General features: G+C 42.3%; 1 protein-coding gene across 6 annotated transcripts in view; it reads left to right on the forward strand.

The window, feature by feature from the left end:
• The window catches only part of CYSLTR2 (cysteinyl leukotriene receptor 2), a 36334-nt gene extending 25650 nt beyond the window's left edge, over positions 1-10684 (forward strand). For 4 of the 6 annotated variants that reach the window (XM_089303670.1, XM_051832244.3, XM_089303671.1 and 1 more), the window contains one exon: positions 7551-10476. In XM_089303670.1, coding sequence (XP_089159796.1) covers positions 7551-8595 — 1045 coding nt within the window. In that variant the 3' untranslated portion in view covers positions 8596-10476. Of the gene's footprint in view, positions 1-7550 lie in introns of all 6 variants that reach the window. The other 2 variants (XM_051832246.3, XM_089303672.1) reach the window with 1 other exon arrangement.
• Positions 10685-13044: the final 2360 nt, after the last annotated feature.

The following is a 13044-nucleotide window of genomic DNA, read 5'->3' on the forward strand; positions in this document are numbered from 1 at the left end:
CAGATGAAACAAACAAAAAAATATGTAATCCGTCCAAGTTTTTATAGTAGTATAATATACTTCAATATAATTAACTGAGAAAAAAACCTTTATTTTTAATTTATCAACTTTTTGTTGCTAAGTTTGGTTAAAAAAAAGAGCTCTCATAATAATTTTAAATTAATTAAAACTCCAAGGGTTATTTAGAATTGTAATTCCCATTGTCTTTTGTAGGATGAAGAACAATGCTTTTTTAAAAAGATTTATTTATTTTATTTATTTGAAAGGCAGAATTACAGAGGCAGAAAGAGGCAGGGTGGGGAGAGAGGTCTTCCATCCTCTGATTCACTCCCCAAATGGCCACAATGGCTGGAGCTGCACCAATCCAAAGCCAGGAGCCAGGAGCTTCTTCCAGGACTCTCACGTGGGTATAGGGGCCCAAGCACTTGCTTTCCCAGGCCATAGCAGAGAGCTGGATGGGAAGTGGAGCCGGGACTCGAACCGGCACCCACACAGGGTGCCGGCACCGCAGGAAGAGCACCAGCACCAGAACAGCACCAGAACAGCTCTTATGTTAGCTAATGACCACTGTAGGAAATACAAAGATTTAAGTTTAAGCTCAAAAGACGTGGTGATAGCTTGATTATTCTGAATTGGAAAAACAATAGTTAGTTGTTCAAGGAGACAAGTTGTAAGTCACAAGTATCTAGATTCGAAAAATAAATATAGGCAACATCATAAAAAACACAGTAATTAACACAAGTTATTAGGAACTTAATCTTTTTTTATAATGCAATGAATTGTAGAAGAAAATTTAGAAGTATGTCAAAAGCACCAAAAGGTAACAGAATACTTTACTGAGAAACATAAATCTGTACTAATGCAGGCATTAAAAATAACTTAATTGTTTTATATTTAAAAAACACAAATTCTAGTTTTACTTTTTGTACATTATTCATGTAACAACCCTCAGTATTTATTGATATGCCTTTACATTTTTAGGCTTATGTAGACATGTAAATATACCAACAGGTTATAAATTTAAAGAACTTAACTATAGCCCTAAAGTTAAATCAATTAAACGAAATAATAGGTATATCAACAATATTAGCCTTTGAACAAACTATTCCAACATTTCAAAAGTTCCTAAATAAACAGAAAATCATACTTAAGCTATACAAATATTTGTATCACCTTGTATTAATCATCTATATTATCATTTCTAAGAAAGTAATTGACATTACTTTTTTAGCACAAAAGAAATAGGAGAGAAAATCCAAATTATTGAAATATTCTTTTATCTGTTAGCATTTATTTCATACAATTTAAACAATTTTAACATATAAATATATCATTCAAAAACATTTGATATTTTGTAAATCTATTGTCATTTTAAGAAATTAAGTTAAAAACTATATTTAATGACTGTATTTATGTCTGTTTCACATGTAGAAATAATTTTGGCATTAAAGATTATTATTAATTAGTTATTGTCTAAGGTCTTAAAAATAGTTAAGGATAAAAAAGTAACAATTTTAGTTAACACATTAAATCCTTATAATTTCCAGCATTATAAGAATTTCATAAAATTAATCCTTTTATGCATTTATTATTACTGTACACTTTAGTTGAATATAATTTCAAATTTTATAAAAGTTATAAAATAGATATATAATTTATAATTATATGCATAATTTTAAATTTTAAGCAAGTAATGGAAATAATGAAATCTTGCTTAATTCCTACAACCACTCTAGGGAACTCAGTTTAACCGAAAGAAATTTAGATCTGGCTTTATCCAAAGTGAAATGTTGCGCTGACACTAGCTTTCAAATTAAAGTAATTTTTTGAAGAAACCGAAACATGTCAAAATTCTCATCTTCTTTTGACTTGAAGATAGTGCTTTGTCTTCTTTTCTTGTAATTATAATGATAAAGGCTATTATGTAAATGTACTTTCAGTTTCCACAAAAAGAAACACAGTTTAATAACCTGTTTTTTCTTTCTCTCAGATGTTTTGACTATTTATCTGGGCTAGATATTCCTAGACTGTACATATTAAAAGTGAATAAGTCTTTTGATAAGGTAATCGCTAATTTCCTAAAAGAGGAGAAATGAGGGGAAGAATAGAGAATAAAAAAGAAAGAAAAAGGAAGCCGCTTCACTTGCATATGAAATTAACACTGAAACAGGCTAATTACGTTCCCTTTGAAAAGAGAGGAAAGAAAGTTCACATATAAAAAAACAGACTTCGAAAAACATCAAAAAAGAGTGACATCAGAATTGGTTGAAGTCCTTGGCAATTTTATCAACTTATCTAATTAAAGAGTTGGCACTCATTAACCCCCAGAACACAGGAATAAAATAAAGCTTTACACACAAATCTCTCTCAGACACAAGGCAACCTCTCTTGGAGGTTTCTTCACCTTGTGGTCTGAAGTGCCTCTCACGTAAGCCGTCTTGTTCCCGTCATCAAGTTCCCTAAAGTGCCATGGCCCGTCCAGACTGCCTCTGGTGAAACGGAGCCAGTTGTAGAGGTAGTCACGCACCCAGGCCTTACAGAGAGGAGAGCTGAAGGAAGCAGGCACCTGGTCTGGGAGAGGGGCTGAGTGGCCCTACGAGAGGGCAAGGGGTTTGTAAGGATGGCCCCGGTCTGACCTGTGTCTCTGGAATTTAGGCAAAGTTCAGTTGTCTCCTATCAGAGCTGAAAAGTGAAATAAAGTCATTCTCGCAGTCACAAACTTGATGGAGGAAGCCCTGATAAGTTGGTGACAGAAAGTTTATTCAAAGGACAAAATTTGTCCAAAGAGTGATGGTTCTTCTAACTGATCTGTGCCTGGGATGAGTCAGAGGATAGACTAGTGGGGCTCCCACCAGTCTTTCCCCTGTAGACTTTCCCCTGTGGAGACAACACCCAGGACAACAGACAGACCATGGAGCTGAAGTTAGAAGGTTAGAAAACAAGTTTCCCACTTTACCAATTTACAAATCTGATCAGATAACTAAGAAGCCTTGGAGGACTGGGAGGACTTGTTACTAGGAAAACAACAACAACAACACACACACACACACACCCACGCGCGCGCGCGCAAGCGACTAAAGGTGTTTCACAGAACTTAGAGCCCAATCCAGTGGAACTCAGCCCCAGCCGTATTTGCTCAAGGCAGCAAGGACTTCAGATAAATCTTGGTGAAACTCCATTTCCATCAATGCTCCCAGCCCAAGACCACCAGAAACACACTTAGAATTGAGCAGTTTGGCTTGATCTCTAATGGCAACAAGGCTACTGAGATCTTCCTGTTTTCCCTGGGATCACCCCTCTAGATGTGCACTGAAGACACATTGGGAGAGATATCGTATGTGGAGAAGATCTTGTGAAATCTAAGGGTTTTCTGAAATACAAGAACTGTTGAGTAGTTCTTTCTAGATGGAATTCTGTGGTCTTCCCAGGGTATAGTGTCCAAACCACACCTGTTTTTTTAAGATTTATTTTATTTGAAAGTCAGAGTTACACACAGGGAGAAGGAGAGGCAGAGAGAGAGAGAGAGAGAGAGATCCTCCATCCACTGGTTCACTCCCCAAATGGTCACAATGGCTGGAGCTGCACCAACCAATCTGAAGCCAGGAGCCAGGAGCCTTCCCCGGGTCTTCCCATACGGTGCAGGGGCCCAAGGACTTGAGCCATCCTCCACTGCCTTCCCAGGCTACAGCAGAGAGCTGGACAGGAAGTGGAGCAGCCGGGACTAGAACTGGCCCCTATATGGGATGTCAGCTCTGCAGGCAGCAGCTTTACCCACTACACCACAGCTCTGGCCCCGCACTTATTTTTAAATTAAACTTTTCACTTGCAGATAATTGTAGAGTCTCATGCAGCTGTGAGAAACACTAGAGAGAAGGCTATTGTACACTTTCCCCCAATGATAACATCTTGCAAAACTCTAATATTTATCAACCACGTTATTAACACTGGTGCAGTTATGCTACAGAACACCTCCATCACCACAAGGCTGCCTCAGGCTGTCCTTTATCACCACATCCACTTCTCCCTCACCTGCACCTCCTTCTTAATCCCCAGCATCTACTAGTTCTCCATTTCCATAGTTTTGTCATTTCAAGGATGTTATAGCAATGAAATCATACTATATGCAGTCTCCTCAGATTGGTTTTGTTCACATGGCATAATCCCCTGGAGATTTATCCAACTTATGTACACATAGTTGATTCTTTTCATTGCTGCATAGTAATCCATGATATGATGTACCACAGTTCACTTAACCATTGAAGAATAGCTGGCTTATTTCCATTTTTGGCTATTACAAATGAAGCTGCTCCACTCACTCATGTATAGGTTGTTGTGTGAACATAAGTTTTTTTTTTTTTTTTTTTTTTTTTTTTTGACAGGCAGAGTGGACAGTGAGAGAGAGAGACAGAGAGAAAGGTCTTCCTTTTGCCGTTGGTTCACCCTCCAATGGCCGCCGCTGCAGCCGGCGCACCGCGCTGATCCTGGCAGGAGCCAGGAGCCAGGTGCTTTTCCTGGTCTCCCATGGGGTGCAGGGCCCAAGCACCTGGGCCATCCTCCACTGCACTCCCTGGCCATAGCAGAGAGCTGGCCTGGAAGAGGGGCGACCGGGACAGAATCCGGCGCCCCAACCGGGACTAGAACCCGGTGTGCCGGCGCCGCAAGGTGGAGGATTAGCCTATTGAGCCACGGCGCCGGCCTGAACATAAGTTTTTTACTCCCTGGAGTAAATGCCCAGGGGAGCAATGACTGGACTGTATCATAGTGGAATATTCACTTTTTAAAGAAACTGCCAAATGATTTTCCAGAGTGACTGGATCAATCAGTGAGGGATCTCATATTTGGTATTGTCACTCCTTTTATTTTGGTCATTCTAATAGGTATGTGATGATATCCCATTGTAGTTTCAGTTGCATTTTTCCAGTGGATAATGATGTTGAGCAAATTTCATGTGCTTTTTTTGCCATGTGTATATCTTCTGAAACGTCTTTTTCTGATTTTTGAATTGGATTTTTAAAAAAGATTTATTTATTTGGGCTGGCACCGCGGCTCAATAGGCTAATCCTCCACCTAGCGGCGCTGGCACACTGGGTTCTAGTCCCGTCGGGGTGCTGGATTCTGTCCTGGTTGCCCCTCTTCCAGGCCAGCTCTCTGCTGTGGCCAGGGAGTGAAGTGGAGGATGGCCCAAGTGGTTGGTTGGGCCCTGCACCCACATGGGAGACCAGGAGAAGCACCTGGCTCCTGCCTTTGGATCAGCGCCATGCGCTGGCCACAGCGCACTGGTTGTGGCGGCCATTGGAGGGTGAACCAACGGCAAAAGGAAGACCTTTCTCTCTGTCTCTCTCTCTCACTGTCCACTCTGCCTGTCAAAAAAAAAAAAAAAAGATTTATTTATTTGAAAGGCAGAGTTTACAGAGGCGGGAGTGGGGAGAGAGAGAGATCTTCCATCTAGTGGTTCACTTCCCAAACTGCCAGGAATTAGGAGCTTTACTGGGGTCTCCCATCTAGGTGCAGGGGCCCAAGTACTTGGGTCATCTGCTGCTGCTTCCCCAGACACATTAGCAGAGAATTGGATAGGAAATGGATCAGCTGGGTCTAAATCAGTGCCCATATGGGATGCTGGCATTGCAGCCAGCAGCTCAACCTGCTACATCATAATGTCAGCCCCTCTAATTGGACTTTTTTAAAAGCCCTTGATATTAATAGAGCCATTTCTAATTTCCTTCTATTTGAATGACCTATATTTTTTCCATCCTTTTATTTTCAACCTGCCATTATTGCTTTTTGAACTGATTTTTTGTAGACAGTATATAGTTGGGTCATTTAAAAAATATTCCATTCTGCCAATCTGTCTTTTAATTGGTATCTGTAGACTATTTATATTTAGCATAATTATTTATATATTATGGATCAATCTGCAATTTTGTTTTTGTTGTCTGTTTGTATTATCTGTTTTATTTTTCCTGCCTACCTGTTAGTTACCTGACTACTTTTTAGAATTCCATTTTGATTTGTCTGTACTGTTTTTTATTGTATCTATTTGAATAGCTTTTCAACTTTCACTCTAGGCATTGCAACATTACTTGTCAGTCTATTAGCATCAACATTTTGCTAGTTCAAGTGAAGGGTAGAAAACTTACTTCTATTTATGTCTCTTTATCTTCTCTTATTTATAAAATAATTATCTTAAATAATTTCTCTACATCCACTTAGAATCACATCAGATTGTATTATAATTTTTGTTTCAACCATCAAATATAAGACTCAAAAAGAGAAAAAAAAAGCTTATGTATCTACCCATATTTTTACTTACCAAGTTCTTTTTGCTTTTCTGGTGTTCCAACTTTCCTTATTTCATCAATTGTTCTCTGTTTAGAGAATTTTCATTTAGTCATTCATTTTTTGAAAATTTATTTATTATATGAAAGAATTATAGAGAGAGGGAGAGAGAGAGACAAAGAGATCTTCCATCTGCTGATTCACTCCCTCAAATGGTTAAAACAGCTGTGGCTGGGCCAGGCCAAAGACAGGAACCTACATCTTCATCCAGTCTCCCACATGGGTGCAGGGACCCAGGCATTAGCAGGGAGTTGGATCAGAAATGGAGCAGCTGGGTCTCAAACCAGCATTCATATGGAATGCCAGCCATCATTGCTGGCAATGGCTTAACCTACTATGCCACAATGCTGGCCCTTAGTCATTCTTTTTAAGGCAGATCTACTGGCAACAAATTCTTAGTTATCTATCAACTGAGAAATTCTTTACTTGCCCTTCTTACTTGAGGGATGTTTTTGCTGGATATAAAACTCTAGGTTGGCTGTCATGCCATTTCTTTCTGTCCGCCATGGTTTCTGGTGAGGAATCTGCTGTTTAACAGATGAGGCTGCAGCATCACAGGAAGACACTCATGTCAACATGGGCATGAGGCCAGCACTTCCCTACATCTGAGGCTTCAGCATCAGCCAGATGAATGATCGATTATTCTGCATCCTACAAATGAGGACATTTATCATGACATAGGAAGCAATATATAATGACAACTTAACCAATATTTTTAAACTCAAGTTTCAAACAGAATAAACTAAAATTTCTCCCTCTTGCATTAAAATCTAGAAAGATGGACTCACTGAGCAGGGAGAAAAAGGAAACTCACAGCAGGCGGCATCACAGTACAGCGGGTAAAGCCACTGTCTGTGATGCTGGCATCCCATATGAGCACCTATTTGAGTCCTGGCTGCTCTGCTTCTAATCCAGCTCCCTGCTAATGTGCCTGGAAAAGCAACAGAAGATGGCTCAAGCACTTGGGTCCCTGCGACCCATGTGGGAGACCCAGATGTAGTTTTAGGCTCCAGGCTTCAGACTGGCCCAGCCTGGGCAGTTGCAGCCATTTGGGGAGTGAACTAGCAGATGGAAGATCTCTCCTCTCTCGCTCTCGCTCTTGCTCTCATGCTCACTTCTCTGTCTGCAACTCTGCCTTTCAAATAAATTTTAAAAATCTTAAACAAGCTAAAATGCACAAAGTAACTTTTTGTATCTGTTTGTTTTTAATGCAGCATGGAGAGAAAACTCATGCCCATGCCTCTGTCCAGCTCCATATCAGAAATGGAACCAAATAGCACCCTGAGCAGTTACAACAGTAGCAAGGACTGCATGATTGATAACTTCAAGCAAGAATTTTACCCAGTCATATACTTGATAATATTTGTCTTGGGAGCCTTGGGAAATGGCTTTTCCATATATATTTTCCTGCAGCCTTATAAGAAATCCACGTCTGTGAATGTTTTCATGCTAAACCTGGCCATTTCAGATCTCCTATTCACAAGTACACTGCCCTTCAGGGCTGACTATTATCTTAGGGGCTCCCACTGGGTATTTGGAGACCTGGCCTGCAGGATTATGTCCTACTCCTTGTACGTCAACATGTATAGCAGCATTTACTTCCTGACGGTGCTGAGTATCGTGCGTTTCCTAGCCACTGTTCACCCTTTCCGGCTTCTCCACATCACCAGCATCAGGAGTGCCTGGATATTGTGTGGCGTCATTTGGATTCTCATCATGGCTTCCTCAATCGTGCTTCTGGGTACTGGCTCTGAGCACAAGGGCAACGTCACATCCTGCTTTGAGCTGAATCCTGGTAAGATCAACAAACTGCAGACCATGAACCACATAGCCTTGGTGGTGGGCTTCTTGCTGCCGTTGTGCACCCTCAGTGTCTGTTACCTGCTCATTGTTCGAGCCCTATTGAAGGTGGAGCTCCCAGAATCAGGGCTGCGGCTTTCTCACAAGAAGGCACTGATCACCATCATCATAGCCTTGATCCTCTTCCTCCTGTGTTTCCTGCCCTACCACGCACTGAGGACCCTGCACCTGCTCACGTGGGAAGTGGGGAAGTGCCAAGAAACATTGCACAAAGCCGTGGTCATCACACTGGTCTTGGCAGCTGCCAACAGCTGCCTCAATCCTCTGCTCTACTACTTTGCTGGGGAGAACTTTAAGGACCGACTAAGGGCTGTGCTCAGAAAAGGTCATTCCCAGGAGGCAGAGACAAAGTTCAGCTTTCCTGTTTGTGTGTGGCTGAGAAAGGAAGCAAAGGTGTAATGAGTTACTGGGTGATGCCTGCTCATGCACCATTGTGTCCACCTCCATGCACTTGACATCTCCAAATGACCTGGTGTTTACAGCCTTCCCAACAAACATCCAATCCCAACATGAACTTGACCATGACTTTTGTTGATAAGACCTACTTCAAAGTGTCATTAGGTATATTTTCAGTGGTTTGGGTCTGATGAGGGATACAGGAAGGAAAAGTCCTACAAGTCTTGCTCCCTGAAATGTCAGATTGGGAAAAAGTGCCAGGAACAGTAGGTCCTGCTTTTCATCAGATCCTGTACCAGATCTCTGGCCCTTCGAGCCTTCTACATTCGCAACCTGAAGGCATACTCTATATCCAGGGTTCTCCCACTCCCCTTCCCTCCTCAACCCCTTGAGATACAGCCAAATAAGAAGCCCCTGGAGGCCCCAGTGCAGATAAAATGTGCTTCCTAAGAATACAGGGACAGACTTCGACTATGAAAAGAAAGGCTGCCCTAGAACAAAGCAAGCCAAGGCCCCAAACAAGGACAATGAGAGGGAAAGGGTAGAAGGATTGAGGCAAGAGAAAGCTGGTTGATTGTAAGTAGGGGAAGGAGGACTTCCATTTGGCTCTGGAAGGTAAGAATGTTCCCTTTGCCACTCTTTTGTCTGAGGAACAGAAGGGATAGGAGGAGTAGAAGACAGACCAGGGCATTTATCTAGGACCGGAATAGGGAATAGCTGGCCCTGCCAAAGCAAACACAAGCAAGACTCAAAATTCATTAAATCTCTAGCAGGCTAATTTTCCAGTTGATCATTTTGTATGGTCCTTGAATGATGTTAGAAATATCCAAATGGCCCTTGGCAAAAGTGTTTCCCCACCCTGCCGTAGGGCATGGAGGCATTGTGTGTGGAACATGGGAGATGGAGGGTCGAGGATGCACATTGCCATTCTGCTTTCAGATTTGGGTTTGGACTGACTTTGCTGCAGTTCTAACTCTTGCCAGTTAATCATTTGTGATGGGGGTCCAGAAGGCTCTAAGGGTTTGGGTTGGGCACAACAGGAAAGGGTAGGAAGGAGAACAAGTTACAAAGGTTGTTGTACTTCTATAAACATTTTGAGTAGTATGATGATACCTTCCCTTTTGATAGAATGTAGAAAAGCAATAGGTAGTGGGAGGAGATCTTTTTGTGCACTGTCACAAGGATAAGGACACCTCCAACCACCAACACCATGACATTAGATTAAATCAAGAGGGAGGACAACATGGCATAGGAGAAAGGGGAAGAGAATTCCCAGATGTTAGTGTGTAGCAGGGTCACACAGGTTGGAGCAGGAATCCAAAAGGACTGTAGGAGGATGTCTCCAAGGAAAATAAGAAAATACTTGATTTGCACACCTTCAGAGTGATTTATATTTCTTTTGGAGAGTTCGTGATGAACTAGTGATCAACACAGAAAAGTAAGCAACTGAAAATTTAATGCAGTTATCAGATACAAAAGAAAAAGAAATTGCTGTATAACAGGGAACATTTAACCATACACACTAAATGGATGAGCTGTGAATAATATTTACAGAGAATAATGTCAACAGGGAAACACTATAATATTTTTCAGAAAATGAGGGGAGGAGATTGTGTTGAGGGAGAGGTGTAAGAAACCTAAGTTCCCATCTTCCATCATCAATAACGCATAACTAAAGCTGGGATGATGCAGAGTTACACGGGCAAGTATGTAGCAATAGGAGGAAAACACCAGAAGAAGTAGCAAAAAGAGTGGACAGAGATTGCCTCTGGAGAGGAAGCAGGGATGGGAAGATAGGATGCAGACTCTCTTTTCCCTTTTAGAGATGTTTAGCTGTCAACCTTGTATTGCTGAAGTTAAATAAAAATTCAGTTAAAGCTAAAATCAGCTAAAATTCAAATTAGTAGACCAGGATAAGTACCTGGCTTCTGCCATCGGATCAGCGCGGTGCGCCAGCCGCAGCGCACTGGCTGCGCCGGCCATTGGAGGGTGAACCAACGGCAAAAGGAAGACCTTTCTCTCTGTCTCTCAATCTCACTGTCCACTCTGCCTGTCAAAAAATAAAAAATAAATAAATAAGTAAAAAAAAAAACACACACAAAGGTGCTGGTGCTGTGGCATAATCGGTTAAGTCACTGCCCATAGGCTCAGCTGCTCCACTTCTGATCCAACTTCATGCTAATGACCTGGGAAAGCAGTGGAAGATGGCCCAAATCCTTGGGCCCCTGCACCTACATGGAAGACATGGAAGAAGCTCCTGGCTCCTGGCTTCGGCCTGGCCCAGCTCCAGCTATTGCAGCCATTTAGGGAGTGAACCAGCAGATGGAAGATTTCTCTTTCTCTCTGCCTCTGCCTCTGCCTCTCCTTCTCCCTCTATGTAACTCTGCCTTTCAAATAAATAAATAAATCATTTTTTTAAAAAAGGAAGAAAATAAAGGCTTCTGGAAATGAACATGGAAGACTGACAGGAGAAAGGAAAGTAGACAGGACTACAGTGGGTTTGGGCCCTCAAGGAGAAGGGAGGGAGTCCTCCCTGGGGTGTTGGGAGTCACTCCCTGCAGTCAGAGGTGGTTTGCTATGTCACTTAGGATGTTTTTAGTTTCAAATAACAGAAAACCCAACTCCAAGTGGCTGGCACAATAAAGGTATTTCACAATCCTGTGTGGCTGAGATATATGAAGGGAAGTGGAACTTCAGGCTCAACCCAGGCAGGCCTCTCAGGCTTTGCCACATGGCTGAATCCTCTTAGGGGAACAAGCTGAGAGCAAGCAGCCTAGGGCCAGGTCTTGCCTTACTTGTTTCTAGAAGAAACAGGTGTCTCCTACCCAAATCATTTAGCGAAAGTCCATGGTTCCCTTTTGATTGAGCCTACTGAGATAACACACCACTCCAAAATTAAACCAAAGAAGAAGGGGTTACCATGCTCCAACAAGGATAATAAGTCCACACTTGGAGAAGGGCTTGGGATTAACCTGACTGGAGCATCACCTGGGAGAGGGTGAGATGAGGTTTGCTGAGGCCACACATTAAGCATGGCAAGGGAGGTGGGGAGGGAGCTGCCAAGCAGCCAGGAAAAGCTGTAGGCATGGTCTGCAGCAGGTGCAGCGGCTCAGAGAGATGCAGGAACAATGGGTTTGAGGAAGAAGGGTGATAAGTGATTTAGGAGTTTCTATTGTGATGTCATAGGGATTTCCAACTGACAGAATCCTCAACGACCTTCCAAGGGGGAAGTGGCCCAGGCAAAGCTTTGTTTTGGAAAAATACCCAAAACCAGATGGAGGTGTTGCTGTAGAACACTCAAACCTGGGTCTGCTCACTGAGCTGCAGAAAGCCAATCACTGACATGGGGTGGCGGAAGAAACAAAGTGCAGAGCAAGGAGCCCACAGCTGTTGCTAATTCCTGGGATCCCTGAGTAGTTAGAGGGGAGGGTTCTTATGGACTGAAATTGATGCCCATCAGCTCATGTCCACGTTCCTGGTTGATCAGTGAAGCTCATGACCATCCTTAGATTGGTCAGTGGTGCTATACTCTGTAGGCAGTTTATGATGGCCAGGTGGGCTTCAGCTGGTCTCAGGGGGCTACAGGGTTACATGTAAGTTATCTTGATATGTCCCTGTCTGGACCTGGAATTGCCCCCAGACAACCTCTTCCCCATCCAGACAACACTGACCATCAAGCTTTTATCTATTGGAGAAGCAAATGACTTCTTGAGTCCAGTGATTTCAACTTTGTAGGGCCATCTGGATCACTCCCTCTATTCAGTGAATTCCTTCTGACAAAGTATAGGCAAGGACACCCTGGGCTCAGGGAGACAGGTGAGAGTCTGGGTCCTGCCTTTACGTTATAGGGCTTCTCTCTCCCTGGGGATGAGCAGTCATGGAGAGAGAGTACTGTGAGTTATTAATGTTGTTAAGTCCATGGGGTGTGTGTGTGTGAGAGAGAGAAAGAGAGAGAGAGAGAGAGAGGAAGGAAGGAAGGAAGGAAGGAAGGAAGGAAGGAAGGAAGGAAGGAAGGAGAGAGAGAGAAAGAAAGAAAGAAAGAAAGAAAGAAAGAAAGAAAGAAAGAAAGAAAGAAAGAAAGAAAGAAAAGAAAAGAAAAGAAAGAAATTAATTTATTTTCCCTTTTTGCAGCCCGGGGAAAGCCTCTTGTCCTGAGGGAAGGAAAGGAATGGAAGTCTTTATTTACAGAAGTGAAAGCCAAAACTGTCCCAGGGTTTCAGACACTGCTTTTCTTGTTTGAGAGAGGAGAGATTTCCTCAAGCAAACACAAAAATTGTTCAACCAGGAGGAAGGATTTTTTGCTGGGTAAACTTTGGTGGAATTGTGATACTCTAGCTATACTTTTTCAAAGGAGACCTCAGATGAAAATATCATTATCTTTTGTAACTGTGTTCAATCTTTTGTTTTACATTTAATAATTGCAATTAATTCTCAAGTGGAGACACTGTTAGA

This window comes from Oryctolagus cuniculus, chromosome 9, assembly GCF_051225735.1.
Source record: "Oryctolagus cuniculus isolate XC-2025 breed Fujian yellow rabbit chromosome 9, ASM5122573v1, whole genome shotgun sequence".
Classification (NCBI taxonomy): Eukaryota; Metazoa; Chordata; class Mammalia; order Lagomorpha; family Leporidae; genus Oryctolagus; species Oryctolagus cuniculus.